This window comes from Panicum virgatum, chromosome 1K (assembly GCF_016808335.1).
Source record: "Panicum virgatum strain AP13 chromosome 1K, P.virgatum_v5, whole genome shotgun sequence".
NCBI classification, from domain to species: domain Eukaryota; kingdom Viridiplantae; phylum Streptophyta; class Magnoliopsida; order Poales; family Poaceae; genus Panicum; species Panicum virgatum.
In genome coordinates, this window is record NC_053136.1 from 51,500,350 (window position 1) to 51,525,491 (window position 25,142).

At 43.7% G+C, this 25,142-nt stretch overlaps 3 protein-coding genes across 3 annotated transcripts; 1 reads left to right on the forward strand and 2 right to left on the reverse strand.

Annotated features, from left to right (window-relative positions):
- Positions 1 to 1,688: 1,688 nt before the first annotated feature.
- LOC120641861 (shikimate kinase 1, chloroplastic) lies at positions 1,689 to 4,480 on the forward strand. Its single transcript, XM_039918169.1, has 10 exons — positions 1,689 to 2,047; positions 2,612 to 2,658; positions 2,763 to 2,817; positions 2,912 to 2,984; positions 3,082 to 3,169; positions 3,288 to 3,370; positions 3,457 to 3,586; positions 3,811 to 3,889; positions 4,010 to 4,074; positions 4,196 to 4,480. Exons 1-10 carry the CDS (start codon positions 1,858 to 1,860, stop codon positions 4,295 to 4,297), a joined length of 912 nt encoding a protein of 303 aa, XP_039774103.1. The 5' UTR covers positions 1,689 to 1,857; the 3' UTR covers positions 4,298 to 4,480.
- A 376-nt stretch (positions 4,481 to 4,856) lies between these two features.
- Positions 4,857 to 19,747, reverse strand: LOC120641854 (exocyst complex component SEC6-like). Its single transcript, XM_039918159.1, has 25 exons — positions 19,437 to 19,747; positions 18,109 to 18,147; positions 17,886 to 17,974; positions 17,666 to 17,756; positions 17,421 to 17,510; positions 17,232 to 17,311; positions 15,413 to 15,505; positions 13,010 to 13,036; positions 12,564 to 12,671; positions 11,729 to 11,867; positions 11,605 to 11,652; positions 10,860 to 10,915; positions 10,294 to 10,402; positions 10,002 to 10,142; positions 9,743 to 9,922; positions 9,547 to 9,630; positions 9,364 to 9,450; positions 8,364 to 8,408; positions 8,193 to 8,271; positions 7,224 to 7,293; positions 6,603 to 6,690; positions 6,156 to 6,245; positions 5,613 to 5,729; positions 5,460 to 5,522; positions 4,857 to 5,258 (listed from the first exon to the last, which is right to left on the reverse strand). The coding sequence occupies exons 1-25, from the start codon at positions 19,557 to 19,559 to the stop codon at positions 5,127 to 5,129; spliced, it is 2,268 nt and encodes a 755-aa protein (XP_039774093.1). The 5' UTR covers positions 19,560 to 19,747; the 3' UTR covers positions 4,857 to 5,126.
- Positions 19,748 to 21,482: 1,735 nt separating this feature from the next.
- LOC120641870 (laccase-21-like) lies at positions 21,483 to 24,304 on the reverse strand. The gene is made up of 5 exons (XM_039918181.1): positions 23,947 to 24,304; positions 23,362 to 23,758; positions 22,147 to 23,241; positions 21,900 to 22,050; positions 21,483 to 21,762 (listed from the first exon to the last, which is right to left on the reverse strand). Exons 1-4 carry the CDS (start codon positions 24,067 to 24,069, stop codon positions 21,920 to 21,922), a joined length of 1,746 nt encoding a protein of 581 aa, XP_039774115.1. The 5' UTR covers positions 24,070 to 24,304; the 3' UTR covers positions 21,483 to 21,762; positions 21,900 to 21,919.
- Positions 24,305 to 25,142: the final 838 nt, after the last annotated feature.

Here is a 25,142-nt window from a genome sequence, read left to right on the forward strand (position 1 = left end):
GTGCTAGAATTTTTTAAGAAAAATTGCATGATTCTTGGGTGTTATAACCATGGAAACCAAAGCTAAAGCTACTACGCCACTGCCACAAGCCTCACAGCCAAAGCTACCCATGGAAACCAAAGCATTTCTTGTATTGCTTGACGCATCTGACCTTTCCCCGCGAGGCCAAAGGGGGCATGTCATTGCACTTTTTTTCTTCTCAACAGTTGGCCCAACCCTTTTTTTCTTCTTCAGTATGGAAAGCACTACGTTTTGTTTTTGTAGGGACAAAACCGCACGATTCGCAAAAGAAAAAGATTCATACATTCCGAGGCCAAACGTTACGAAACGCGCGATGACACGTGGGTCCAAATGGTGCAGGACCCTCGATCCATACAGGTGAGTGGTCAACGCCTCCTTTTTAGTGGCACCGGCTCCGTCAGGCCCCACCTGGAGCGCTTCTCAGACCCAGCGGTATTTAAGTAAAACTTCAGGGTCTTTCTAAGAAAGTTCTCGAGAGAGAGAAAGGATGGAGGGTTGATTTTAAGAAAACACAGGGTTTTTTTGGAAAATATTGCTGGCCGGGTGGAGGTGGACTGCGGGTTGGTTTTGGCAAAATTTGAGGGTTTCTTTGAAAATTTTTCTGAGGGAGAGGGATGGACGATGGGTTTTATTTTGAGAAAGCTCGAGGGTTTTTTTGTAAAATGGAGAAGGAAAGCTCGATCTGAGCCGTCCGCCCGGCCGATCCGACGGCTGGGAAATGCACGCTGCGTGGCCACGCTCCCAGGCCAGGGAATGGCCCGTGCCGGGACGCCCTTTCGTTTTTTAGAGATAGCATAAAGCTGTTTTATAAGTTTATGCTAACGGAAATTAGAAGCCAACATCAGTTTTGACTTGTGTTTAGATCCAAACAATTTACCCCAAAATCTGCCACATCAAATGTTTAGACACATACATGGAGTATTAAATAAAATCTGTTTACAAAACATTTTGCACAGATGAGTTGTAAATCTCGAGACGAATCTAATGAGACTATTTAATTCATAATTTATAACAGTGAAACTACAGTAACCATCCACTAATTATAGATTAATTATTCTCGTTAGATTCATCTCGTGATTTACATCTCATCTGTGCAAAAAGTTTTGTAAATAAATTTTATTTAATACTTCAAAATAGTAAGATTATCTTTTAAAATCTTTTTGCCAAAATAGCTAAACACGGTTGCTAGTAAAGCCATTTTGGCATAAGACATACCAAACGGCCCTTCATTTACTCAACAGACACGTAGTACTATACAATAAGAAGAAAATTAGTAAACATTTTCTCACAAGTCAGCCAGATCCCAATATAAATTCATTTCAGTGTAGCAAATTGAATTTTGGAAGTCGATATAATCCATAGAGATACAAACATTTCACCAAATCCTAGCGCTCAACAGCCTACTTTTATACATTCAAAAAGACTCATTTAGAAAATAGTTAACAGTAGAATGTAAATTAATCAGTAAAACAGAGCCGAATGCTTTTCACTAAAGAAACGTGCGGGTGCGGCCCCGCGTGCTGCCCCCAGCACACCTACCGCAAGGATCGGCCAGGTGCCCTGGTCAAATGCCAAGGGCAAAACGGTAACTTCCCCTCTAATTTACGCAACTACTCGGCAGCGTCTGGGATTCTGCCACTCTGGAGGCCGCGCCGGCACCGGCACTATTTCATCGTCCCCACATTTCCACCACTTCCTCGCCGCCACCAGATGCCGCCTGCACCCTCCCCTCCTCTTCATTAGAGCTCCGAATCGCAGCAGAGGTAGCTGACTGGTCGCCGCGGCCGCCCTCTCCCTGCGTAGCGTAGCAGCAGAGCACCCCCGATCGAGCGAGCAATGGAGGCGGGGGGCGTGGGCCTGGCGCTGCAGACGCGGGCGGCGGGCTTCGGCACCGGCCGGCGCCGGGGCGGGCTGCAGTCGCCGATCGGGAGCTTGAGGGTCGCTGACCCGGCGGGAGCAACGGTCGCCGTGCGGGCTCGCGGGTCCAAGCCCGTCGCCCCGCTCCGCGCGAAGAAATCGTCCGGAGGTACACGGTCTTCGCCTCTCTGTTTTTTCTTTTCCCTTTATGTGTGGTCATATTGGCGTGATTCGACATTTTTCCCTATTTTCTGTCGATTTAAGCGCACTTGTTTTGTTCCATTTTATGCCGATTCGCCCCGTTCTAATCTAATCAATACGAATCGGCCATATTTTGATTGGTCGTGATTGTTCCAGTAATCAAGTAGCATGGAATTGGCGTATGTTCTGGCTGTAGGATTTTCTGAACGAGTTTGTCACCAAGGGTTCGAGTGCTTTCTTGGGGGAATTTTAATTTGAGGGGCTCACCGAAAAGATCTATGCTCTTTGAGTGGTTTGCTTGGTCCTCGCCTCCTCGGGTGTTTGAAATGGATAAATCGGTTCGGTTCGGGATTATTAAAATGGAAAATAGGATGATGGAGCTCCATGCTTATGTCCCTATGGTTGGCCCATTTCGTAGGAATCTAGTTTTCTCAGAAATTCATGACATGCGATGTGATTATTCATACTCCAGATTCAGTCAGAACTCAGAATATCAAACTGACATTTTCTCCATGATCTTTCGCTTCTGCAGGTCATGAAAACTTGCATAACTCCGTCGACGAAGCACTTTTGTTGAAGGTATTCACCAATATCTTGGATTCTTAATATAATTAGATCAATAATTATTCTGGAGAGTGCACGTGTTATGGCATCAGCCTAATACTGTTGTGTTGTGATTTCAGAGAAAATCAGAAGAAGTTTTGTTCTACTTGAACGGGAGGTGTATTTACTTAGTAGGTAATTTTTCATCTACTGTTGCTAAAGAATGTCAACTTTTAGATGAAACTACCATATTTGAATTTGTGATTGAGGAGTTATTGTCTATGTGCAGGAATGATGGGTTCTGGAAAAAGTACCGTGGGGAAGATTATGTCTGAAGTTTTGGGTTATTCGTTCTTTGATAGGTTTGTCTTTTGTGAAGTACTAGCAATTTATGAAGGTTTTCTTCAGATGCTCATGCTGATGCAGAGGTAGACTTACTGCTCTGGACTATGTTTTCAGTGACAAATTGGTGGAGCAAGCTGTGGGAATGCCTTCAGTTGCCCAAATATTCAAGGTTCATAGTGAAGCGTTCTTCAGGGACAATGAGGTAACGGTTGCTGAACTTATCTGCTACTCTAATGCTCTCTTTGGTGTATAGTTTTTGTTTATCTGTGTTGGGTGCTTTGAGTATTGATTTCCCTTTCAATTTGTTTGATGCCTTGCAGAGTAGTGTCTTGAGGGATTTGTCCTCAATGCGGAGATTAGTTGTTGCCACTGGAGGTGGTGCTGTTATCCGACCAGTTAACTGGTATCTAGAGTTAATTCTTCCGCTTTAAATAGGGTGCCTTCTTGGCTTCTAATTAATAATGTTGTGATCTGTTATTGCATTATCAGGAAATATATGAAGAAGGGCCTATCTGTTTGGTTAGATGTGCCCTTGGATGCTCTTGCTAGGCGTATCGCTAAAGTGGGAACTGCCTCCCGTCCTCTTCTGGATCAACCATCTGGCGATCCATACACAATGGTAGCTACTTGTTGCTTCACTTCTTCCATGCTGGAATCTAACATGAAATTAGATATATTCTGTTTCTTCCAATTGTCATGGACAAAAAACTGCTACATAGATCCACTTTAAGCCTTGAAGCCCTACCCTGGATTCTGGGCCTTTATTTGTGGTATCTGTAGGTTTTTTCACACTTTTTATGTTAATTCTAATATGGATGCCTCACTGAGTTCCTTTTATGTTAGGCCTTTTCTAAGCTCAGCATGCTTGCGGAGCAAAGGGGTGATGCTTACGCAAATGCGGATGTAAGAGTTTCTCTAGAAGGTAAGGTTCCCGTCTGGATAATATGGCTAGCTATATGATCAAATGGTCTTTTTTGGCACTTGATTAAAGCTTTTGTTCCATGTTCCCATGGATTAACACGTCTATGTGTGGCATTTACAGAGATTGCGTCTAAACAGGGTCGTGATGATGTCTCTAAGCTGACACCAACTGATATCGCTATTGAGGTATGCATAAATTCTTAATGTCTATCAGGCTATCACTAGGCACATCGTGAATTTCATTTGTACCTCCCACATCATCGGTAGACTCCTAAAGACCTAACATATCACTCTTGGTTACTTGCAGTCACTTCATAAGATCGAGAGCTTCGTTATCGAGCACGCCACTGACAACGCAGCTGGTGACACTCAAGCCGAGTCGCAGGTCCAAAGGATACAGACCTTGTAGAATGTTGACCCTTTTTGTTGTACCCCGTAGTGTATCACCACCTAGAGCCTCGTTGAGCTATTTGTTCATTGCCGTGCCATCAAGAGGGTAAAAAAAGAGACTTGAAGCCCCCTTTTTTGTTGTAAGTTTGTAAAGGAATGGAATAAGGAAGCTAATCCGAAGTGTGCCGTTGGCCGAAACATCACTATCCACACTACTGTGTTTGCTTTTGTTTGCCGAATGCGGTTTTCGCCTCAGTTTGGTGAACACCTGCATTGGACGGACTTCATCCGTCGACTGTCGTGAATCAAATTTATGCGTTGGCGCCCAGTCAGCATTTGCTGTTTGCTACGCCGATGCTTCATGGCCGTGTCAACGTTGTGGCCTTGTGGGGAAGTCACCGTCGGCGGGGTGAGCTCGGCCGATCGGAGGCAGGACCTCGACCACATGTCCGGATGGCTCGATGGACCCACGATCGCGGCACGCAGCATGGCATGGCCCCGCTTTATAGGCGTCTCATTTCCATTTTGAAGCGAAAAACTGCACAACCTAGTAGCAATACATGATGAGGGGCAACTTCTTGCGGTTAACAAACCATTTTATTGGATAAATATAATTAGGCTTTAGAAACGTTACATGTTTTTACACCAAAATTCTCTGTAGCTAGGCAAAGCGGAATATACATTTTTGCTTCTCATGCTGCTTACACAGTTGCACACTGATATGGTATAAACGTGAAGCCAATAGTAGCCTTGGTAAAAGAACAAAAGAATGATCACAAAAAGAAGTAAAATATACAGTCTTTGCCCTGATGGTGCGTGAATCCACTCTGCACCAAATCACCACGTCCTCATTGCCCAAGCTTGCTCCAAATGCCTTTCTTTGCAGTCAGGCACTTCAATTTGCCAAACACAAATCCAGACTTCTGAGGGTTGCCATCCACAAGCGAGTTCTCATATATCTCCTTGCATTCTTGTACAACCTAACAGATGAATAGGAAGTAAGAATCTACAAGCAATTACTAGTACGTTTACAACCACTGGTTACACTAACAACCATAATAATCAAATGTTCCCCTGCCAATAAGCACGAGTTGGTAGTTTTGTTGGACCACCGTCCACAGGTGCATGAAAACAAAGCAGTACTGCAGATGCATATGATGTGGTAAATCTTGCGTCCTTACCTCCTTGGCTTCCTTTCTTGGAATGCCTTCTCGCATCGCCACAAGCTTCTCGACAACATCAGGCTACAAACACACAGATGTCAAGTTGCAGAAAATAAAAGGAATGAACATGCCCATTTGATTTTTGAATATATCTGTTAGGCAGAAAATTACCGGGCAATCAGGTTGATGTTCCAGTATATTTGTGTAAATGAGAGTAAAGCTATCCAAACTCTCAGCTGAAGCTAGCTCCCTCATATCAGCCAGAATCCGCACTCTGCTTTCAACTTTCTGGAGCAGTAAAACAAACTTTTCAGCAAAACCGGTTTAAGTTATATAGAAGCATCAAACCTCATAAATGTCTTTTTAGGACAATGGATGGTGCGAAAGGGTCTCTAGCCTAGTAGCCTAGCAGTTAGAGCGCCTATATAGCATCTAGTATGCTCGGCTTTGACTCCCCATGGGAGCGAATTAAATGACGCTGGATGAAAAAAAAGGTCCTCCAACGGATGTTTCCCTCACCTGTTGAGTTTTTTTTAGGACAAAAAGTTACAGTATCCAATTTGATTTCCATAAAATGCGTACACTCAAACTTTGAAAGAAGACAATTCTGTAGTTGTCCCCACAATAAAATGCATGTACTTAAACTTTGAATCAAGACAATCCTGTAGACTGTAGTTGTCACCACAACAAACTCCCAGCAGAAACTATACTTACTGTCACATTGATGTGCTCCCTGAAGAAATCCATAAGCACCTCTTCATCTAACCTCATCCTCTCAATTGTTTCTTCTTTTATGTAGCTTTTCTAAAGGCACAAAAGGAAAAACATTAGCCATTGAAAGGTCATGTCAGGCAGCAGTTGTGAGAATAGTTCTGAAAGGTTTTCTCAGACAGTTCTCAGAGATAATACGACATGTATGAATTTTCTTTTTTGGCAGGGAAGTAATCTGGTAATAAGGAAAGACCAAACTGAACATAGTGTACAATAGTGACAGTTCAGTAATAGCATGTTTATGGAAACCCGTACAAATCTAGGATGTCAATACATCTTATGTGTTCCTAAATATCCCTCCAGATATCAATAGTCATTTAGGGTACAGTAAGACACGATTTAACTTACATGGACACTATTTCAGATAGTATTAAGGGTGGTTCCGCAAACCTGAGAGAGAAGATGATCAACATACACAACAATTGTTTCCTCTATGCAAGCCTCGACAAATCTTCGAAATGATCTTTCCTCAATATACCTAAAGAATACAAGAGTATATTAAATTAAAGCATATAAAGCAACACAACTAACTATTATCAGCAAAACTCTGAACTGTTAATGTTTAACTTCAATAAGCTAAACTGATAGGAGCAGAAATTTGGAGTGTTACAATCAACCAACACTCCATAGCTTATGAGGAATGCTACTGATGTGATGAAAATATAAAACATTAAATGTTGTAGAGAAAATTCATTGCACTGAAGGTAACAATTCTAATGTTTGCAAATCCATACCAGCATTTAGAACTTATTAACTTGCACATGAGTTTCCAAATTTGGCAAACACATTTTTATTCTTGATATGTTGGGATTCAACGGTAAACTTAGCTTGATGCATAGAATGTGGTGTGGTTCTTTTCTCTCTCTCAAAACTATGGCACAAAGCACTTCACAAACGCATGAAAGTGTAGGTAAACAAAATACGCATAAGAAACAGGATTTTCCAGGGAATATATATTCATACATAGTTTCATGCCACTTATTACCATTTTATTAGGAAAATAAAACTTACATTTTGACATCTGCAAAATAATCAGCAAATGTCGCGACAAGATATTCTGTGACCATTCCCTCCATCCAGTCTAAACAGAAAGAATCAGTGAGAAAAAATTGCAACTAGACATTCCATGGACAAGAAAAGACACTACCAAGTAGTTTGCCACCCAAAAAAAAGGCAAAGAAGAGTTTGTATGATTGTAAACACCTTCGTGTCAAACAATACATCAATTTACCTTGCTTACTGGGAGAGGTTAACAGAATCATTGGACTAACTACTGAATCATACATCATTGATATACCTATACTTGGGATCCAGCACATAGTTTAATAAAGCCAAACTAGGAATTTGAGTGTGTGCTTGGAAGATTAGAATTGCTCTACAACTTTTCAGGGTTTAGTTTAATCTAAATCCTAAGGATATGGATCACAATGCTTCCTATCTACCCAGGCCTTGAATCTTCTTGGACTGATAAACAGACTCTGAATATGGCAAGTAGCTGTTGAAAATAATAGGCAACATCTATAGAGAATCCATCAATACCAGTGAAATACAGTAAGATGATTGAGAATCGTTGTAAACTTGTAATAGTGTAAGCATGCAGCATTATAAATGTCAAAGCGTCTGGCCGATAAGCCGCTTATGGAATACAAGGAGCTGCAGGTGGTATTAGTTCAAAATCGACCAAGAACTGACATAAATGAGTGTTTAGTTTGAGCAGTTGGATGGTGATGAATCATTTTACCCTAGCTCTAAAGTCAAAATCTAACATTCTTGTTTTGTTTGAGGAAATTGAATGGGTAGATCCATCACCAACTTATCGCACACGAACACAATCTAGTGTAATCATGAGGAATGAGGCCATCCTACAAAAGTTCATGGAATTATCTCATGATGGACGATTCCATCTAAGGATCGATTTGAGTTCTCAAACCACACCCTAAAAAAGGAGAACGAAGGACAATGCTGCTATGAAAGAATTACCTTTCTGGTAAAGCTTCACAAGTAGATCCTGCACACCTGGGTCTTCAAAAATAACACTAATAGTTTGAAGAACAGCTTCCTGTTGAAATAACAAATAACAAAGCTTCAAATGACAGTTTGATAGACAATTTAAATAGATGTATAGCTATATCATATGCATGCAGCACAAACCTTGGCAACATCAAGGAATCCTTTGCATGTGTCTTCAAAATTAACCTACAAAAGAATATTTTGCTTATAGTTCAAAAGGCTCAATGTGAGTGAAGAGAGATAGAAACAGAGTACAACACAAACAATTAGTATTAAGTTCCAGATAGGGTTAATATTTACAGTTTTACAGAGATTCAAAAAATACAGCCAAGCACGGTTAACCAAATAAAACTTTGACTAGTACTTTTTGTTAAAAAATATTTATAGAACATAGCAAAATTATACTTCAGTGGAACTACATTTTGAGAAAAAAATCTACTAGTATAATTTGCAAAGGTCCAAAATGCGGCACATAAAAAGTAATTTGCAACCGAACTTCAAACAGTTGACTTAAGACAACCCCAAAACGTCACATATTTGAGACTGGGTTGAGTATTTGTGAAGCATGCTCCAACCCAAGAAATATACAACTGATGCTTCTATCTACTTAGACAAGTACAAGGTTTGGTGTTATTTGATAATTTATTCTTTAGACCACACACAAGAATGGTTCCATGTTGGCCATGTCATGTCAATGTTGAAAATTAAACCCATATGACTAATACATATATAAAGTATGCAACTATGCATCCTGGTATTTGCCAGGAATCTTTATCTTCCCGCCAGACAAAAGTAAGAAAATTGGTCACTACAGGAAACCAGAACCATATGGCTAATGCATATGGTCTAGTCGCTCTCTGTGCCCTTTTTTTCAATTTGTATTTTTCCCTCTCTGGGCCCTTGACAGAATGACACGAGACTTTATTCTTTTCTTCAGAAACAAGTCAAAAACTGACTCCTATTGGGAAATAGAACCCTAATTCTGATACGGTGAAGAGTATTTCAATTTCCGAAAGAAGAAACTTCAAGAATCGTGAGCTACGAAACTCAAAAAACATGAAGCCGTCTCCAGACAAGTTAAAACAAGCTTTGAAAGAATGTCATCTAAGAAAGAGCAAAAGCTTTTGTAGCAGATCCACACCTGTTCAGCGTAATTTGGTGGAAGTGCCTCCAATGTACTGCTACTTAGCTCTGATGAAAGTTCATAGCAACGCAGGTTATTGTTAATCTGCGCACACACACACACAATATAAGGATCAAATAATAAGAAACAATGAAAAGCAGAGAATTCACATCTCATTGAGTTCTAAATGCAGAAAGCTACCAATGCACATAGTGATTCCAGACCAACATCAGAAGCTGGCTCCTCAAGTCTTTGTCTCTCAGCTGCTTGAAAATCAAGCATGACCTGCAGAGACCCAAAATAGAAGATTGAAAATAACATATTAACAGATTCCAACAGCGTGAAGCATAGCACAAAAACCAGGTAGACTTACATAATCTCAAAATGAAAGGCATACCTGAATAACTGCAAGAGCAATACGATATAGCATGACGTCTGTACTGTTGTCTCTAACTATCTGAACTTGCTCGGTCAATATTCTGAATAGATCCACTGCTGCAGGTGTATATAGTTTTCCATCCTCCGTACTTTTTGGTGGTTGTGTTTTGTCTGCCTCTAAAATGTTGCTGTACCATTTCTACAAAAGAAAACAAGAAATGATACATGATTACCACGATCAAGTTCATTTACAATTCAACAGATCTAGAAAGGAGTACCTTAGTTGTTGCCTGCATACGCTCGACATACATATTCATGAGGGGATCCAATGCACCACTTTCAGAACAAACTTGGGCAAGTGATTCATCCACACCAAGACCAATCAGATTTTCTTGATATTGTACAACCCAGCCAGTTACCTATAGTGATCGGTAATTAATGCTCTTGCTAAGAACAAAAGTAAAACATTTTTACTCATGATTCAAGAATCTAAGGAACACAATATGGAAGTGTGCAGTTTCCACAATTCATCTTGGGGAACATGAAACTATGATATTTGAAATAAGGTACCTTCAAGATATTTATATTTTGAATATCATTTGCCCTATCGCTGAGAAGTCTTAGCATCTGAATGAACCTTTCGGTATATAGGTTTACCATGAGCTGGAAAATTTCATATCTGTGCAGAAGTAAGAAACATGATAATTTAAGACGTCAGCAACAATAAGGAAACAATGATGAATTTTTGGTAAAACAATTTTTCTAAGGATAGCCCTCCTCTCAGATCATCAATACTCTATACAAGCAAAAATATCTTCCTTTTACCCCCTGTCATGCTACTTTCCGGCAATAACATAACTTCTTTATGAACTGACTTATTGAGAAATTAGAAGGAACGCGTATTTGGATGCAGTCCCAAAAACTGATTCTTGAGATAAAGTTGGCGCATTATACGAGCTCTTAACATGCCTTTGTGTTGCTATACTTTTTTTTTAAGTTCCAGCAATAACTAATTGCATTATGTTGAGGTGTGCACACTTGTCCAGTTAGAATGAACTGGTTACCTACTTCCTATATAAGGAACAGATATTCTAAATCTAGCAAGTAGTTAAATTTTATACTAATTTTCAACATACCTAGGAGGAAAACATGGTGCCACGTAGTCATATATATCGCCAAGCTCATCTCCAATCTGCATTTAAATAGAAGCAAAGTAGTGAGCTATAAATAAAAAAGATCCACTAGGTAAATATGGTTTCTAAAGATCCATTGCTAGATCTCATATTGCAGATCTAGTACGATGTTAAGATCCACCCCCCCCCCCACCCCGAAAAACACACACACACACACAGAAGAAGAAATTTAAAAATTGTATTCAACCTGTTCAGTTCACTCGCGATTTGGTATCTCCATTAGTGTTTGGATTTGTCACATGGAAATAGGATGCACAGATTCTACTTGACTTGAGAGGTACATAATATCATAATTAATTTGGTTTTCAACATATATTTTGGTAGGAATAAATGGTCGAAGCTGTTTTGAGGAAATGTGTGTTGAAAACGCTAATGTTTTTGTGACGAGGAATATTTTTAAATAAGGCCAACAATTAGAGTTTCATTCATGCATGTCACAAAAAGTTTTAAAAGCTGACAATACTGCATAGTCAGGCATGAAATGTGATCCTTTTTTGTTTCTTAACCAGTAGACAATTCTTCTTGAGCTCATTAGACAATACCAGGTTAGCAACACTAATATATCTAGCAGATATGTTTTGACCATGCAAGCTTCAGCTTCATGAATCATATAACTCTTAAGAGGTCTAGAACTCACAGATTGGAAAATAATCAGTCAATAACCAGAGCTAAGAAATAGAGTACTTACTGCTTTGGCTTCCTCCAAAGCTTCCATCAAATCCTCCGAAAAAACAAGCTGTGTGATCAAAATATTAGCAGCGAACTGTGAAAATCATAAAGTTCTTAACATCCTGGACCGGTTGAAGCAGTACCTCTGTCAGCAGCTTGTTGAAGCGGGCTTCAACAGCCATCCTAACACTCTCATAGCATTTGTCCTTGTAGCCCTTTCCCTGAACCTTAGATTTTTCTTGAGTGCCCTTTCTTGGGGTAGCTGCTGCCCCTGCACCTTTTCTGCCAACATTGAGGAAGGGCGACTCAAAATCATCAGAGATAACCTGGTGAAGTTATATTATTATTTATGCTTTCTCACATGTATTATGGATGTTGGTTGGTATCGATACGTTAAGATGATAGACTAAACTAGCGCTGGCTCTAAAGGGTCAAAATGTGTGGAACACTAGAAAAGGCAATATAATCAATAGTAGAATCAAGTCATCATGTCTTTTAGCAAACATGTCATGCAAATTAAACATCTATACAGTGGTACAGAAGGCAACACTGGGGGGGGGGGGGATGAGGAGTGTTGGGTAAAATGTACCATACAGTTCATGGTAGATTTATGTAACATGCCATTGCAGTTCCATATATATGTACACATGAAAGATTCCATCCTATATCATGCCATGATCATCAGAATAATATCAATATGCAAAAAAAGGCTGAAAGGTACCTGTCACCTTTATTGCTTGTAAATTCATTTACTTTTTTTAGGGTTGTAAATTCATTTAGTGAACTCAGGCATAACTGTAAGGTGTGCAGATGTGCAAATGCTGATATAAACACAAAACACCAATACATACTTCATCAATAGTATCATAAAAATAAAGGGTAATAGCAAAAGGATTTATGAATGTGCTCCTGTAAGGCATGAACTATATCATACTGGAAGAACAGAAATTTATCTGAAGAGGAAAAGGAAAAGTGTACTTTGCAGTTCTACGTTGGTTTGTTATTGTCGCTATAGCGCCTGCGCCCTCGGCTTCAGCTGCTTCTTCTGCAACTTGTTGATCTATGATTTCTTGCATTTCAACAACCCTGAAGTAGTCCAAAAACAAAAATGATGTAGGAATGTAAATCTTTGGGTGCTATACTCCTATGATATATATCTACTACAAAACAAAAAGGAAATATAGACATACAATAAAATCTATAACTCTACAAATTGTATTATTGAAAACCTATCCACTGACAGAATTATTTTAAAAGCGGAAGTAAGCTAGGGAGGGAGGAAAATATCTTTACATGAGAACACACAGCTACATCTACAGGGCACATAGCCATAAGGCAGGGTGTAACTACTAGCCTTTCAACTATTCACCTCCATGATTGGCACTTGAAAATATCAAAGAAAATATTGAAGAATGAAGATGTACCTCAAAGCTCTAACCAATGTCTGAGGGCTGCAAAAAGAAAAGGTGGAATATAAGTACTAGCATACATAGGACATGGGATACCTTTATATGTAATTAAAGCACATATATGATATATCTGAGTTTACTATTGCCATATTGATCAACCAAATTCTTTGGCTAAACAAATAGAAAGTATAAGATTAGCAAATACATGTGCCACTTAGATCATACAATGTAAATGCATTTTAATTAACTAATGAAATATAAGGTGGAAAAATGCCTAGAGCTGACTAACTTGAAAGAAAGAGGATAGGAGAGAATAATGGCTTGTATTCCTCCAAACCCTAGAAGGGTGGGATATATAGTTCCTATACATGGGCTTCTATACATGGGCTCAATATACTCCAACCCCCCCCCCCCCCCCCCCCCCCGCAGTCTGAACTACCGGCACAACGGTGTTCAAGACTGGACAACAAGAAAGCTAACACCCCCTCGCAGTCTGAACTACTGACGCAGCAATGTTCAAGACTGGACAAGAAGAAAGTACAAGGGCAAATACCCCCCCCCCCACAGCCACAACTAGCCACCGGCTACGTTGAGGCTGGATCGGAACTCCGAGAAGATCGAGGAGGACAGCCCCTTGGTGAAGATGTCAGCAAACTGGGAGGTAGTCGGGACATAGAGTACCCAAACATCGCCGATTGCGACTCTGTCTCGCACGAAGTGTAGGTCGATCTCCACGTGCTTCGTCCGCTGATGCTGGACGGGGTTGGTGGAGAGATACACGGCACTGACGTTGTCGCAGTAGACGAGCGTGCTCTTGGCGAGCGGGCTGTGGAGCTCCACCAAGAGCTGTCGTAGCCAGGACGCCTCCGCCACGCCGTTAGCGACAGCCCGATACTCCGCCTCGGCACTGGAGCAGGAGACAACCGGCTGCCGCTTGGACGACCAGGAGACCAGGTTGCCGCCCAGAAAGACGGTGTAGCCGGAAGTGGAGCGACGAGTGTCCGGGCAGCCAGCCCAGTCAGCATCGGTGTAGACCACCAGCTCAGCAGAGGACGAGCGGTGAAGCACCAGGCCGAGGTCCACAGTGCCACGGACGTACCGGAGGAGACGCTTCAGCGCAGCAAAGTGTGACTCCCGGGGATCATGCATATGGAGACAGACCTGCTGAACAGCGTAGGTGAGGTCCGGCCTGCTGAAGGTGAGGTACTGCAAAGCGCCGGCCAGACTCCGGTATGCAGTAGGATCAGCCACCGAATCACCCAGATCAGCAGACAGCTTCGCCTGAGTGTCGACAGGAGTGGAGCAGGGCTTGCAATCAGTCATCCCAGCCCGCTCCAGAATATCAAGTGCGTACAGCCACTAGTGAAGGAGAAAGCCAGACGGGCGAGGCTCAACAGTGACGCCCAAGAAGTGGTGGAGCTGACCCAGATCCTTCATAGCAAACTACTGCTGCAGAGAGGAAATGACACTCTGAAGCAATCGCTGACTGGAGGCGGTGAGCACAATGTCATCGACATAGAGCAGCAGATATGCAGTCTCATCCCCACGGCGGTAGATGAAGAGAGACGTGTCAGACTTGGCCTCGGTGAACCCCAATGTCAGCAGGAACATGGCGAACCAAGAGTACCAAGCCCGAGGAGCCTGCTTCAGACCATAGAGAGACTTGTTGAGCCGCAGACCATACCCGGACGACTCGAGTCCACAAATCCCGCTGGCTGAGAGCAGTAGACAGTCTCTGACAGAGTGCCGTGAAAAAACGCATTCTTCACGTCCAGCTGGTGCACAGGCCAGGAGCGCGAGAGCGCAAGTGAGAGGACCGTGCGCACCGTAGCGGGCTTCACGACTGGATTGAAGGTCTCGTCATAGTCCACACCAGACCGCTGTGTGAACCCCCGAAGAACCCAGCGAGCCTTGTAGTGCTCCAGTGTGCCATCTGAAAGAAAGAGAATAGGAGAGAATAATGGCTTGTATTCCACCAAACCCTAGAAGGGTGGGATATATAGTTCCTATACATGGGCCTCTATACATGGGCTCAATATACTCCAACATAACTATCATATTTGCAGATACCCTCCAGAAAAAGCCGCTGGCTGAAGAGGAAAAGGTAACAGCAATGGCAACAGGGTGCTTTAAATATAAGATAGCCTATTTGTCTCTGTTTGGTTCAAGAGTTGAATTTCTCTTGCTCAAAGGGAAAACAATTTCTTTCAATTTTGAAAAGCAATTACTTCATCGGTCTTTAATAGTAAGGAAACCTGCTTCCTGCAAGACCCATTGTTTAGTACTTTCCATAAGGCGCGTAAGACCAAAATCTAGGGATCCGAAACTGTGCCTCGTTTTTAAAAGTATGCATAAAGCTATAAAGTCATTTGTCATATCACACAGTATAGCGAATGCAAGTAGCAAAAAAAAATGCACCTCTCTTTTGCAAGTTTGAAAAAGTTAGTGATATGGCCCCATAATGTCTTCTCAAACGTTTCCCATGTTCGATCAACATCCTCGAAGTATTCTCTGTGGAGTGAAGAAGAATCCATCAGGAGAGTTATACTTAATTGCAATACAGGCCACAAGAAAGATTTAGCATTTTAATATTATAATTTTAATATTATAAAATAGACTAGTTCTGAAGATGAAAAATTCAGTATCAGCTGGGTAAACTTTTATTCTAAATACAATATCCAATATCCGCACGCGGATCGATGAAGGATAAGTTTTTTTTTAACTCATTTTTATTGTGCTATCAGCAATAGTTATATCACCTGTACATTGGACACAACATGATTGATAAAAAAAGAGTAAATTGCACCCACCATACAACAACTTGGCAGGTGAGTGCAAATTGGTCCAACAACTTGTAAATTGCTCAATTTAGTACAATAACTTGACAGGTGAGTGCAGATTGATCCAAAAACTTAGAAAATGCTTAATTTAGTGTAATAACTTGGCCAATTGGTGCATTCACAGTCCAAATAGTACACGACAATGTATTATTTGATCATAGATTTTCTTATCGCAATGAACGCCAATTATTTTATTCTCAGAATAAGTTAATTATGGTTTTATTAAAAATAATATATTATTTAACTACCATTACAATAGCAACATATTAAGTAAGTAGATGAACATTAATAATTTTTAAATTTTATAAATGGAAATTATTGATGGTGATTCGGTTGTTGTTTTTCAACTATGTACAATTTTTTATTAATTCAAATTCAATCAAATTTTATAATTACACTATTAGCATCACTCAAACACAGAAGTCGATAAAAGAGACCCTGAAACCTTAAGCTTCTTCTGCGCTTCTGCTCATGTATTCAACAATGTTCATGTTTGTTTATGTTTATTTAGCTCATTTTTCCTTTTTAACAAATATAGGAGGCTTTAAAAATATATGTACCAAACTCCTAAAAAGTACCAATAGTTCATATCAACATATTGGCTTTTTTAGCTTAACAGCGCATATAATCAAACATATCGTAAACAGTGAGTGTGAATTTTTCAATATTGAATATCAAATTAAATAGTTTAGATTAAAATTAATCACTATACAAAAATAATTAATGCAAAGACATAACATTAATTTCTAAACACTGACGGTTCTTATCTTGGCCAAATACATTGCCATGCAGGTGTAGCACGAAAATCAATGGTCAAATAATACTTAATAATTTGTCCTAACGTGATCTAAAAAAATTTGTCATAACGTGAATATACTCTTTATTGAGACCTTGCGTTAGTTATATTGCTTTGTAATGTTTGGACTGTGGATGCACCTATTTGCCAAGTTATCGCATTAAATTGAGCATTTTACAAGTTGTTGGATCGATCTACACCTACCTGTCAAGTTACTGCACTAAATTGAGCATTTTACAAGTTTTTGGACCATTTTGCACCTAACGGACAAGTTGTTGTATGGTAGGTACTATTTACTCTAAAAAAAACTAAATGTTCCACATATGAACTAGACTTAAATAAGTAGAGCGAGGCTGGTTCAGTACAGTTGCATATGCAGTGCTGTAGAAACTTCTTTGTAACACAAGTACATGCTATTGGTAGTTAGTTAATAACTGATTTATTTGACCTTAGAATGAAGTCATGAGCCAAAATCTGTTAGAAATGCTTACCTTATTCGAACAACTAGCTAGGGAGGTGAAAGAAAAAAAAAGGATGGTGTGTTACATGAAAAGTGATATTAGCTAGAAACTAGTTCAGCCTTTGAAGTTTAAAAAAGAACCTTAGCCTGCCAACTTCTTCCTTATGAGATGCAGCAGCAGCTAGAGCAAAACGCCTCTTTCCATCAAGAGCTGTTAATCTCTAATTTCAACAAAAGAAAGATGACGCAGAAAAGTCAGATAAATAGGGTATTACCAATAGGGCATCCAATCAGGGTGTTAATTGATAAGTCAAAGAAGAAAAAATCAACCTCGTAAGTGTGAATTAACTCTTTGTCGTTGGTTAATGAGTCGCGTGCTGCAGCAGCCTCCACAGAAATGGACATCATACCTCCCATATCCTACCAGCAGGCAGTTAACAAACATATAATTAAGTTTCCATAGTCATGTAGCGTGGCTAGCTTGATCTTTTCGGTATTAAGAAAATGTAAATAGCATAATGCAAAAGATTGTGAATACAGTGGTAATGTGGTATCACTAACTCCAATCAGCAAACCTTTAAAGTTGTGTTCAGATTGTTTCTTGCATTGCTAAGGAGCTTGATCTTGTCATGGTTCTCAATTAATGTTTGACACTCCTGACACAACCTGCAATTGATTAATGGTAATAGAACTCAGAAATGAAGAAAAAAAGCATATAGATTTTTGGAGTATGCTACTCTAGCATATCAGTCACGTAAGAGCGTGGAGAATGTACAATCAAGATAAGTAGCTTACTTGTCTATATCTATGAAGTTCTCACGTAGTTTGTTTATTGTTTCCTGAGATATGGCTAGAGCATTTATGCCAGCATGGGCTTGCTCGACCTGTTAATTTTCAAGCATACCCAAAAATAACTCATCATCCAGCAGACACACATGAAGATGGGAGCAGCAATAGTAAATCAAAATAACTCAGGATGATAATAATAGTTCAGTTAGTAAGTTTGGCAGCCCAATACCTGTTCTGCCACCATTGTACTGAGTTGCGCATCATTTGTCTGAAAATTTTGTAAAAGATAGTCAGATAAAGACAATAAAGAGGTACATGAGGTGATTGAAACAATGGACGAAATGATGAAATCTAAAGAAGACATTGCATATATCCAAACCATTTTCTGCAGATCATTTCATATTCTAGCATGCTTTCTTTTGTTCTAATTTTATATATACAATTAAAACTTGCAAAGAAATGCCCATGCAGGCTTGCCAAAACCCAAGAGTAGATAAAGCTTGCTCCACAGCCCAAACCGTTTTATGAGATGATAATCTGATTTAATACATTTTCTGCACATATCTTTATAAATATGAATTTGCATATTAAAGCACTGAAACAGAAAAACATACGGCAAGATTACAATCAAATAATGAAATAAAAAGAAATAAAGCAGGCATAAGAATGGTGTGATTATAAAGATAAGATAAAGCTAAATATAAAATCACACAAGGTGGTTAACTGACAAAGAAGTAAACAAACAGAAACGAGAAAAATGTCTAAATGTGGAATGTCAGCATTTTGTTCTGGTTTATCTCTCCACTATTTCGTTATCAGACTTTAAAATATAATTTTTCTGAACAAAGTGTGAGTACATATTTGTTTGTCTAAATTTTCTGAATGAAATGTGAGTAGAAATTCAACCACTGAAAGCATGGGTTTCAAACGTTATTAGCGGTATCAGGTAGCACACCATTATCTGCCACTCTGAAAAAGAAGCACACATTTATATCAAAGCTGCAGATAGCTCATCAAGTGTTGAACCTACTGCCCATGCTTTTAAACTTAGCAATTCTGGCTTGACTGCGGATAAATGTTTTGCAAAAATTGTGCATCACTTCACCGAACTACGGGAACATCAGCTAAATAGCTGGTACAGACCAGAATATCGTGGCACATAATTTCAACCCATAACACCATTTCTCATGGACAAATTGCCTATACGTACCCCAGGCGAAATTGAACCTAATCACTCACTTCTCGGACGTGACACAATAACAAGCTAACTCGCACACACGTAAACACGTAACTAGTCCTTGGTCGCAAGTTCCCGAATCTGATAAGCTGGGAATAGAAGATTCCGGCCGAGTCCCGCTATGATCAACGTCACGAACTCAATTGCAGCCAAAACTGAAGCAGCGTATCAGGTCTCAGAGCGGAGGGGGGAAACTAAATGGAGAGGTCGCTTGCAACCAGACTGAGAATGCCAATCAGGGTTTACCCGACCCATCCGCCAACTGCCTGAGATTCACCACCGCGAGTGAAATTGCGAGGTTTCGGGGTGGATCACGTCACCTGCTGCCGTGCGAGGTAGTCAGATTTGATGGACGCGATGGAGGAGAGGAGCTCCGGGAGCGGGAGCAGCTTCGCCACCTCGCGCACCGCGGCCTCCTTCGCCTCGATGCCCAGATCCTCCATGGCCGCCGGCCGCCGCGGACGCCGACGCCAGCAGCCTGCGCGCTGCCTCGGGAGTCGCCTCCGAATCCGGTGGGTAGGCGGTCGGAGAAGGGCACGGTGGGGATGCGACACGGAGAGATCGTGTGAGGAAGGCTTGTGACTTGGTGTGGTGTGGCTTCGGTCCTGGTGGTTGAAGGTGACCAACGGGGAGAACAGCCGAACACTTTTTATGAGGAACTCAAACACTCCACTCTAAGAAAAAAGAGAGAAGAATTTTCAAAAGAAAAGGAAAGAAAATACCACGCGGTGACGCGGGGAAAATGCGCTACGCGGTTTGGCACGAGCAAGTGAACAAAAACATTGATAGCTTTGGTCTATGTTCATTATAACTACAACATGTATTATCTTGTCTATTGTATATATAATGTGATGCAAATTTCTAGTTCTGTTAGGATTAATTAGGAGCTTAACCATGCTCTGTAACTTGTACAGTATGAACTAAAACTCCTACACGACAACAAATGTATTATTGACACTTTCAAACCGATGTCAAAAATGTTTTGCTGCGCCGTTGAGGGGGCCACGCCCCCCCCCCCCACTACTTGCTAGGTACATAGTTACATCCCTACTAGTGAGGGGTAATGTAGTGCTTCCATTAAAATGAGAACAAACCCTACTAGCGGAGCTCGGCCGCGGCCCCCGGCGGGCGCTGCGGGCGACGGCTCCTTCCCCTGCTCTTCACTCCCTCTCCTGCTCCTCTGCCACCCGGCCCGCCCTCCCGGCTCCTTCGCGCGGCGGCGCGGCGGAGGTTCGTGCGCTAGCGGCGCGGTGGAGGCTGCATGGCAGCGGAGGCTCCGAGCTCGCCTCCCCTTCCCACTCTCTCTCCCTCCTGCGCGAGCAACGGCGACTGTCATCCATGGTGGCAGGCGATGAGCTACTTATCCGGCCACCGCGCTCTGCTGGTTCCTCGAGCCAGAGCTCGAGCACGAGGTGCGTCGGATCCACCGCGAGCTCGAGCTCAGCTCCGGTGCGGGATGCCGCCCCTATCATGGCCGCCGCTGCGCGTCTCCGCCTAGCCATGGCGGAGCTCTGCGCGCCCCTCCGCGTGGCAAGGAGGCGGCGGCGGCGGCGGGCCGGATCTGGCCGCCGCGCCTGGCCGTCTCCCGCGCGCGGACCGTCGAGCCAGCTCCGCCACGCCGGGCGCTGCGCCTGGCCGCCGCCGGCACGCGGGCCGGCGAGCCAGCTCCGCCGCGGCCCGCGGCCGGCACGCGAGCCAGCTCCGCCGCCTGCGCGGGGAGGAGAGGAGGGTGAGGGCCCGCCATGGCCCCGCAGGGAGGAGAGGAGAGTGAGGGCGGCGCCTGGCGGCGGCGACGGGGGTGCGAGGAGCGGCACCGGCGAGAGGGGGTGCGAGGAGCGGCGCCGGCGAGGGCGTGCGCCGGGAGAGCAGGGGGTGCGAGGAGAAAGACAGAAGAGAGAGGAGAGGTGGTGGCCCACCTGTCTGTGAGAGAAAGAGAGAGGAGAGGGTAGCTGACGTGGCCATTGGCGCCACGTGGACGAGCGACGTGGCTGAAAACCGGGGTGGATTTGGTTTAGGGGTGTATTTTGCATGGTTTCGATAGTTGGAGGGTGCAAGATGTCTGGTTTTGGAGTTCAGGGTTGAAAATCGGACGATCGTGATAGTTCAGGGTCCAAAAACAGACTTTTCCCAAATGAGAACAAACACTAATTTATTTGATGTTCAAATCTGGTATGGTAAGATTTAGAGGATTTTGTATTACATTTACGTGGCAGTATACATGTTAACAATGGACAAGATGACGTGGCGCAAGCACATAACTATGGATCATATTTTCCTTTAATTAGTCATGATTTTATTAGAGCTCTTGTTGCTCTTTATAAAATCAGGTAGCATGGTAAATTGGTTATGATTTGAAGAATATATATATTGAATACTTATATTAGTCTTCATGAGATAGAGACCATAGCTCCATATATGGGATACATTGTGTAATTACATTACATTTGAAGATGGAAATTCAAAGAAACAATTAATCAATACAACGAATATACTCTTGTCTTTTCTCTTCCAACCAAATTACACGGGGTCTCAACTGAACCTTTATTTGAAGAACAACTCTACTTAAAATCTGTACCACAAATAATAAAATCAACAAATCAGTTACAATTAGGTATCTTGCTCGATCACGTTTGCAAACCGCGGTTAGACTGACCACAACGGATCGAGTAAATGGACGAGTAAAGGACGGAATTATACTGTAGCAAGCACTGTAGACAGAGTGGGAGGTGGGGTAGGGAATAGGGATGGGGGAGAGGATGCTCGATCCGCTGTGGTCAGTCTTATAGCTCACGCCGTAGTTTCCTTAGCACTTTGGCATGGTAGTAGGACGCGGCATCATTTGAGCGTCAGGGGTCTTGCCATTTTTCACAATGAAAACGGTATCCATGCCCCACACCGTGTGGCGATCAAAGTGACAATGCATAAACCACGCACCTAAACAAGAAAAATGGCGCAAAGTTAGTAAAACAAATCGCATAAACAGAAACTACATCATCTGAAAGTTTGTGACCAAAATTTGCAAATTCTCACCAGGATTTGCCGCGCGGAAGCGGATTGCGGCCCACCCGGCCTTGGGCACGGAGACGGTGTTTTGGTACGGCGGGTCCACCAGGTTGTACGTGGCCGGGTCCGTGTTCTTGTCGAAGTTACCAAACCCTCGGCCCACCACGTAGAAGCTGAACCCGTGGAGGTGCATGGGGTGGCTCTCGGCGCCGAGGATGCCCGTGTCCTGGAACACCACCTCCACGACGGCGCCGTACTCCACCACCTTCACCTTGGTGCCCCGCTTCGTGAACGAGAGCTCCAGCGGCAGTCTATCGGTGAAGTTGAAGAAGAACGGCGGCTTGTTGGGGAAGTCCGGCTCGTACACGCCGCGAATCGAGTAGTAGTAGGCGTCGAGGACGTCGACGGGCGGGAGCACGAAGCTGACGTTGTTCAGGCTCGCCGCGAGGCGGGTGGTGCCGCTGATGGGGCCCTTGCACGTCTCGTTGGCTCCGCAGGGTAGCAGGTTGACGGCGAGGGTCACGAGCATGTGCTCGTCGACGTGCGTTGGCACGTCGACGGGGTGGTCCTTGGTGACCAGGGACCGGAGCTGCGCCGTGTACGCCGTGGCGGCGGCGATGTCGTTGACGGCCGGCAGGCTGGGGAGGTCCGGCGGCCCCGCGGAGGGCGGCGCGTCCGTGTACTCCAGGATGGCCGTGGCGGTGCTGTTGTTGGCGCTGAGCTGCGTGTTACTCGCGAACGTCCTCGCGGCCATGTAGTAGCGGCTGTTGCCTGTGCCGTCCGTGGGGCGATCGGCCACGAGGAGCGCGTTCATGGTCTGCCCGGGGGAGATCATGATGTGGTCGACGGTGAACGGCTTGAGGTAGCGGCCGTCGGTGCCGACCACCGTGAGGCGGTGCCCGGCGACGGCGAAGAACATCTCGTTGGTGAGCCCCGCGTTGATGATCCGGAGCAGGTACGTCTTGCCGTGCTCCACGGGCATCCTGAAGGTGCCGTTCTTGGAGCACGGGAACAGGTCGCCGGGCTGGCCGTTGATGGTGTTGGCGTCGGAAATGTTGACGTCACTGCCGGTCCGCATGGTCTCCTCGAGCAACTGCTGCACATCTACATTCCACCACTCGCCTGCAGAATTTTAAGCCATGCATTCAGATCAAAACTCTGAAGAATTTCACTACCAGTTCGTATATATAGCAGTCCATAGCAGTAGTACTGAAAATAAATCCAAATGATCCATGCATGTACCGAGGATGATGGGCATCTCCTTGTGCGGCTTGGTGTAAGGGTAGGCGGAGCCGCGCTTGGGGTGGACGACGATGGCGCCGTGCACGGTGGCGCGGTCGAAGTCGCTGTGCGCGTGCCACCAGACCGTGCCCTCCTCCTCGGAGAAGATGATCCTGTAGGTGAAGTTGGCGCCGGGCTGGATGGGGCACTGCGTGATGTACTCGGGCCCGTCGAACCACGGGTTCCGCGGCTGGTCCACGCCATGCCAGTGGAGGGTGATGTTCTTGTTGCCCTGGTTGTAGACGTTGACGACGACGACATCGCCCGCGCGCGCGTAGATGGTCGGCCCGGGGAACTGGCCGTTCACGGCCAGGATGGTCTTCTCGTGGCAGAGACGGGTGACCTTCGTCTCCTTTATCTGCAAAATTTATGTCACACTCCGTTAATTAAACTGTACCTGCTTCGTCAAGCTAATAATAAGAGCTTTGCTAGCTGGTGGACCCTCTGGTAAAGTCATGGCTTCCACGAACCACGAATTAGCAAGACGGTCATGGCTCCCTTCGAAAAAGAAAGGATATTGACATAGTAGTAGATCGATGGACTTACAAAGAAATCGTAGTGATTAGCCCTCCTGGACGCCTGAGCCGGGCTAGCTGCAACTCCGAATGCTAACACCACACCTAGCAGTAACCAAGAAAGCCCTGCAGGCATCTTAGCTACACCACCCATCGCCGATAGATCGGGCGTCGCCGGCGGCCGGCCGGACGCTTGACGCCGAACGCGGATCGGACAGGAAAGCTAGCTCTCTCTGATGATGAGTATGCCTGATGTGCTCTCGCTGAGCAAACTTGCAACGTGCTTAGTAACGAGCAAAGCTAGTAGCTAGCTACACTGCAATGTGCTCTGCGTCGCTGCGATGCAGTGGTCGTCGATGCTCATCTGAAGCGGGATCCGCAGGTATTTATAGAGAGACCCCGATGCCTGAACGCTGCTTCTCGCCATGGCAGCAAACCTTGAGAAAAAAGAACTAGTCGCTTCAAATGATGATAGTAGTCTTGTCTAGCTTAGCCACTTGTCCACGTTTAAGTTTTGGTTTTGTTTTAGCCGGCCTGAAACGCATCGCGGCGCCCTCCGTTAGCGTGAGTTGATTGGCGGCCTGCCGGCTCCTTCGCCGCGGAAGGGCGCGCCGGCGCGGCGCGAGCGCGTGACGACGACGTCCAAGCGCAGGTCGATCTAGACTAGGCTTGAATCTTCCCCGGGATCGGAACTGGCACGACGGCGACATTTCCGTCAGGTACGGTTGGGTTAAGCAAGCAAGCAAAGTTAGCATGTATCGTTCTTAGCAAGTTCATCAACTTACCGGAACGGGTCAGAGGTCAAGGAACGAACTCAATGCAAAAGTTTTCAACGCATTATTCGTAATTTCGTATGCGTGGAGGAGTTACGTTCCGGGAGATGTTAGCTAGTAGCACACATCATTGGATATGATCGAGACTGTTTACCCTGTTGGGAGCTGCAGCCTACAGCAGTGGTTAACGTCAGGGCTAGCAGTTTAGATTCTTTGTTAAACCTAATTTTGAAAGTTGATGTGATCAATTTGACTACTGCTACTGTCTACTACCAATGAGCGTGCGTGGGTTGCGTTATAACGAACCTATGCTGATTGTGCGATCCAGAAGAGTAATCTATATCTGCATACCGCTTTCTTTTTATTCTTCAAGTATAGATTTCCAAATGAACAGGGCATGATGGGTGGCCCGAGGCTCGACCCTAAAAAGCACGGCACTGGTCCAACCCTAGGC

What these genes read in the sequence shown, in the direction of transcription:
- LOC120641861 (XM_039918169.1), top strand. Translation starts at nt 1,858, where the DNA reads ATGGAGGCGGGGGGCGTGGGCCTGGCGCTGCAGACGCGGGCGGCGGGC. An exon ending in GAGGTGTATTTACTTAGTAG is followed by an intron (nt 2,818 to 2,911) that starts GTAATTTTTCAT and finishes GTCTATGTGCAG; the next exon opens with GAATGATGGGTTCTGGAAAA. An exon ending in TGTAAGAGTTTCTCTAGAAG is followed by an intron (nt 3,890 to 4,009) that starts GTAAGGTTCCCG and finishes TGGCATTTACAG; the next exon opens with AGATTGCGTCTAAACAGGGT.
- LOC120641854 (XM_039918159.1), bottom strand. Translation starts at nt 19,559, where the DNA reads ATGGAGGATCTGGGCATCGAGGCGAAGGAGGCCGCGGTGCGCGAGGTG. An exon ending in GAAGAAGTTGGCAGGCTAAG is followed by an intron (nt 15,506 to 17,231) that starts GTTCTTTTTTAA and finishes TTCACTCCACAG; the next exon opens with AGAATACTTCGAGGATGTTG. An exon ending in TGGAATCACTATGTGCATTG is followed by an intron (nt 9,451 to 9,546) that starts GTAGCTTTCTGC and finishes GTGTGTGCGCAG; the next exon opens with ATTAACAATAACCTGCGTTG.
- LOC120641870 (XM_039918181.1), bottom strand. Translation starts at nt 24,069, where the DNA reads ATGGGTGGTGTAGCTAAGATGCCTGCAGGGCTTTCTTGGTTACTGCTA. An exon ending in CTAATCACTACGATTTCTTT is followed by an intron (nt 23,759 to 23,946) that starts GTAAGTCCATCG and finishes TAAATTTTGCAG; the next exon opens with ATAAAGGAGACGAAGGTCAC. An exon ending in CTTCCGCGCGGCAAATCCTG is followed by an intron (nt 22,051 to 22,146) that starts GTGAGAATTTGC and finishes TTTCTTGTTTAG; the next exon opens with GTGCGTGGTTTATGCATTGT.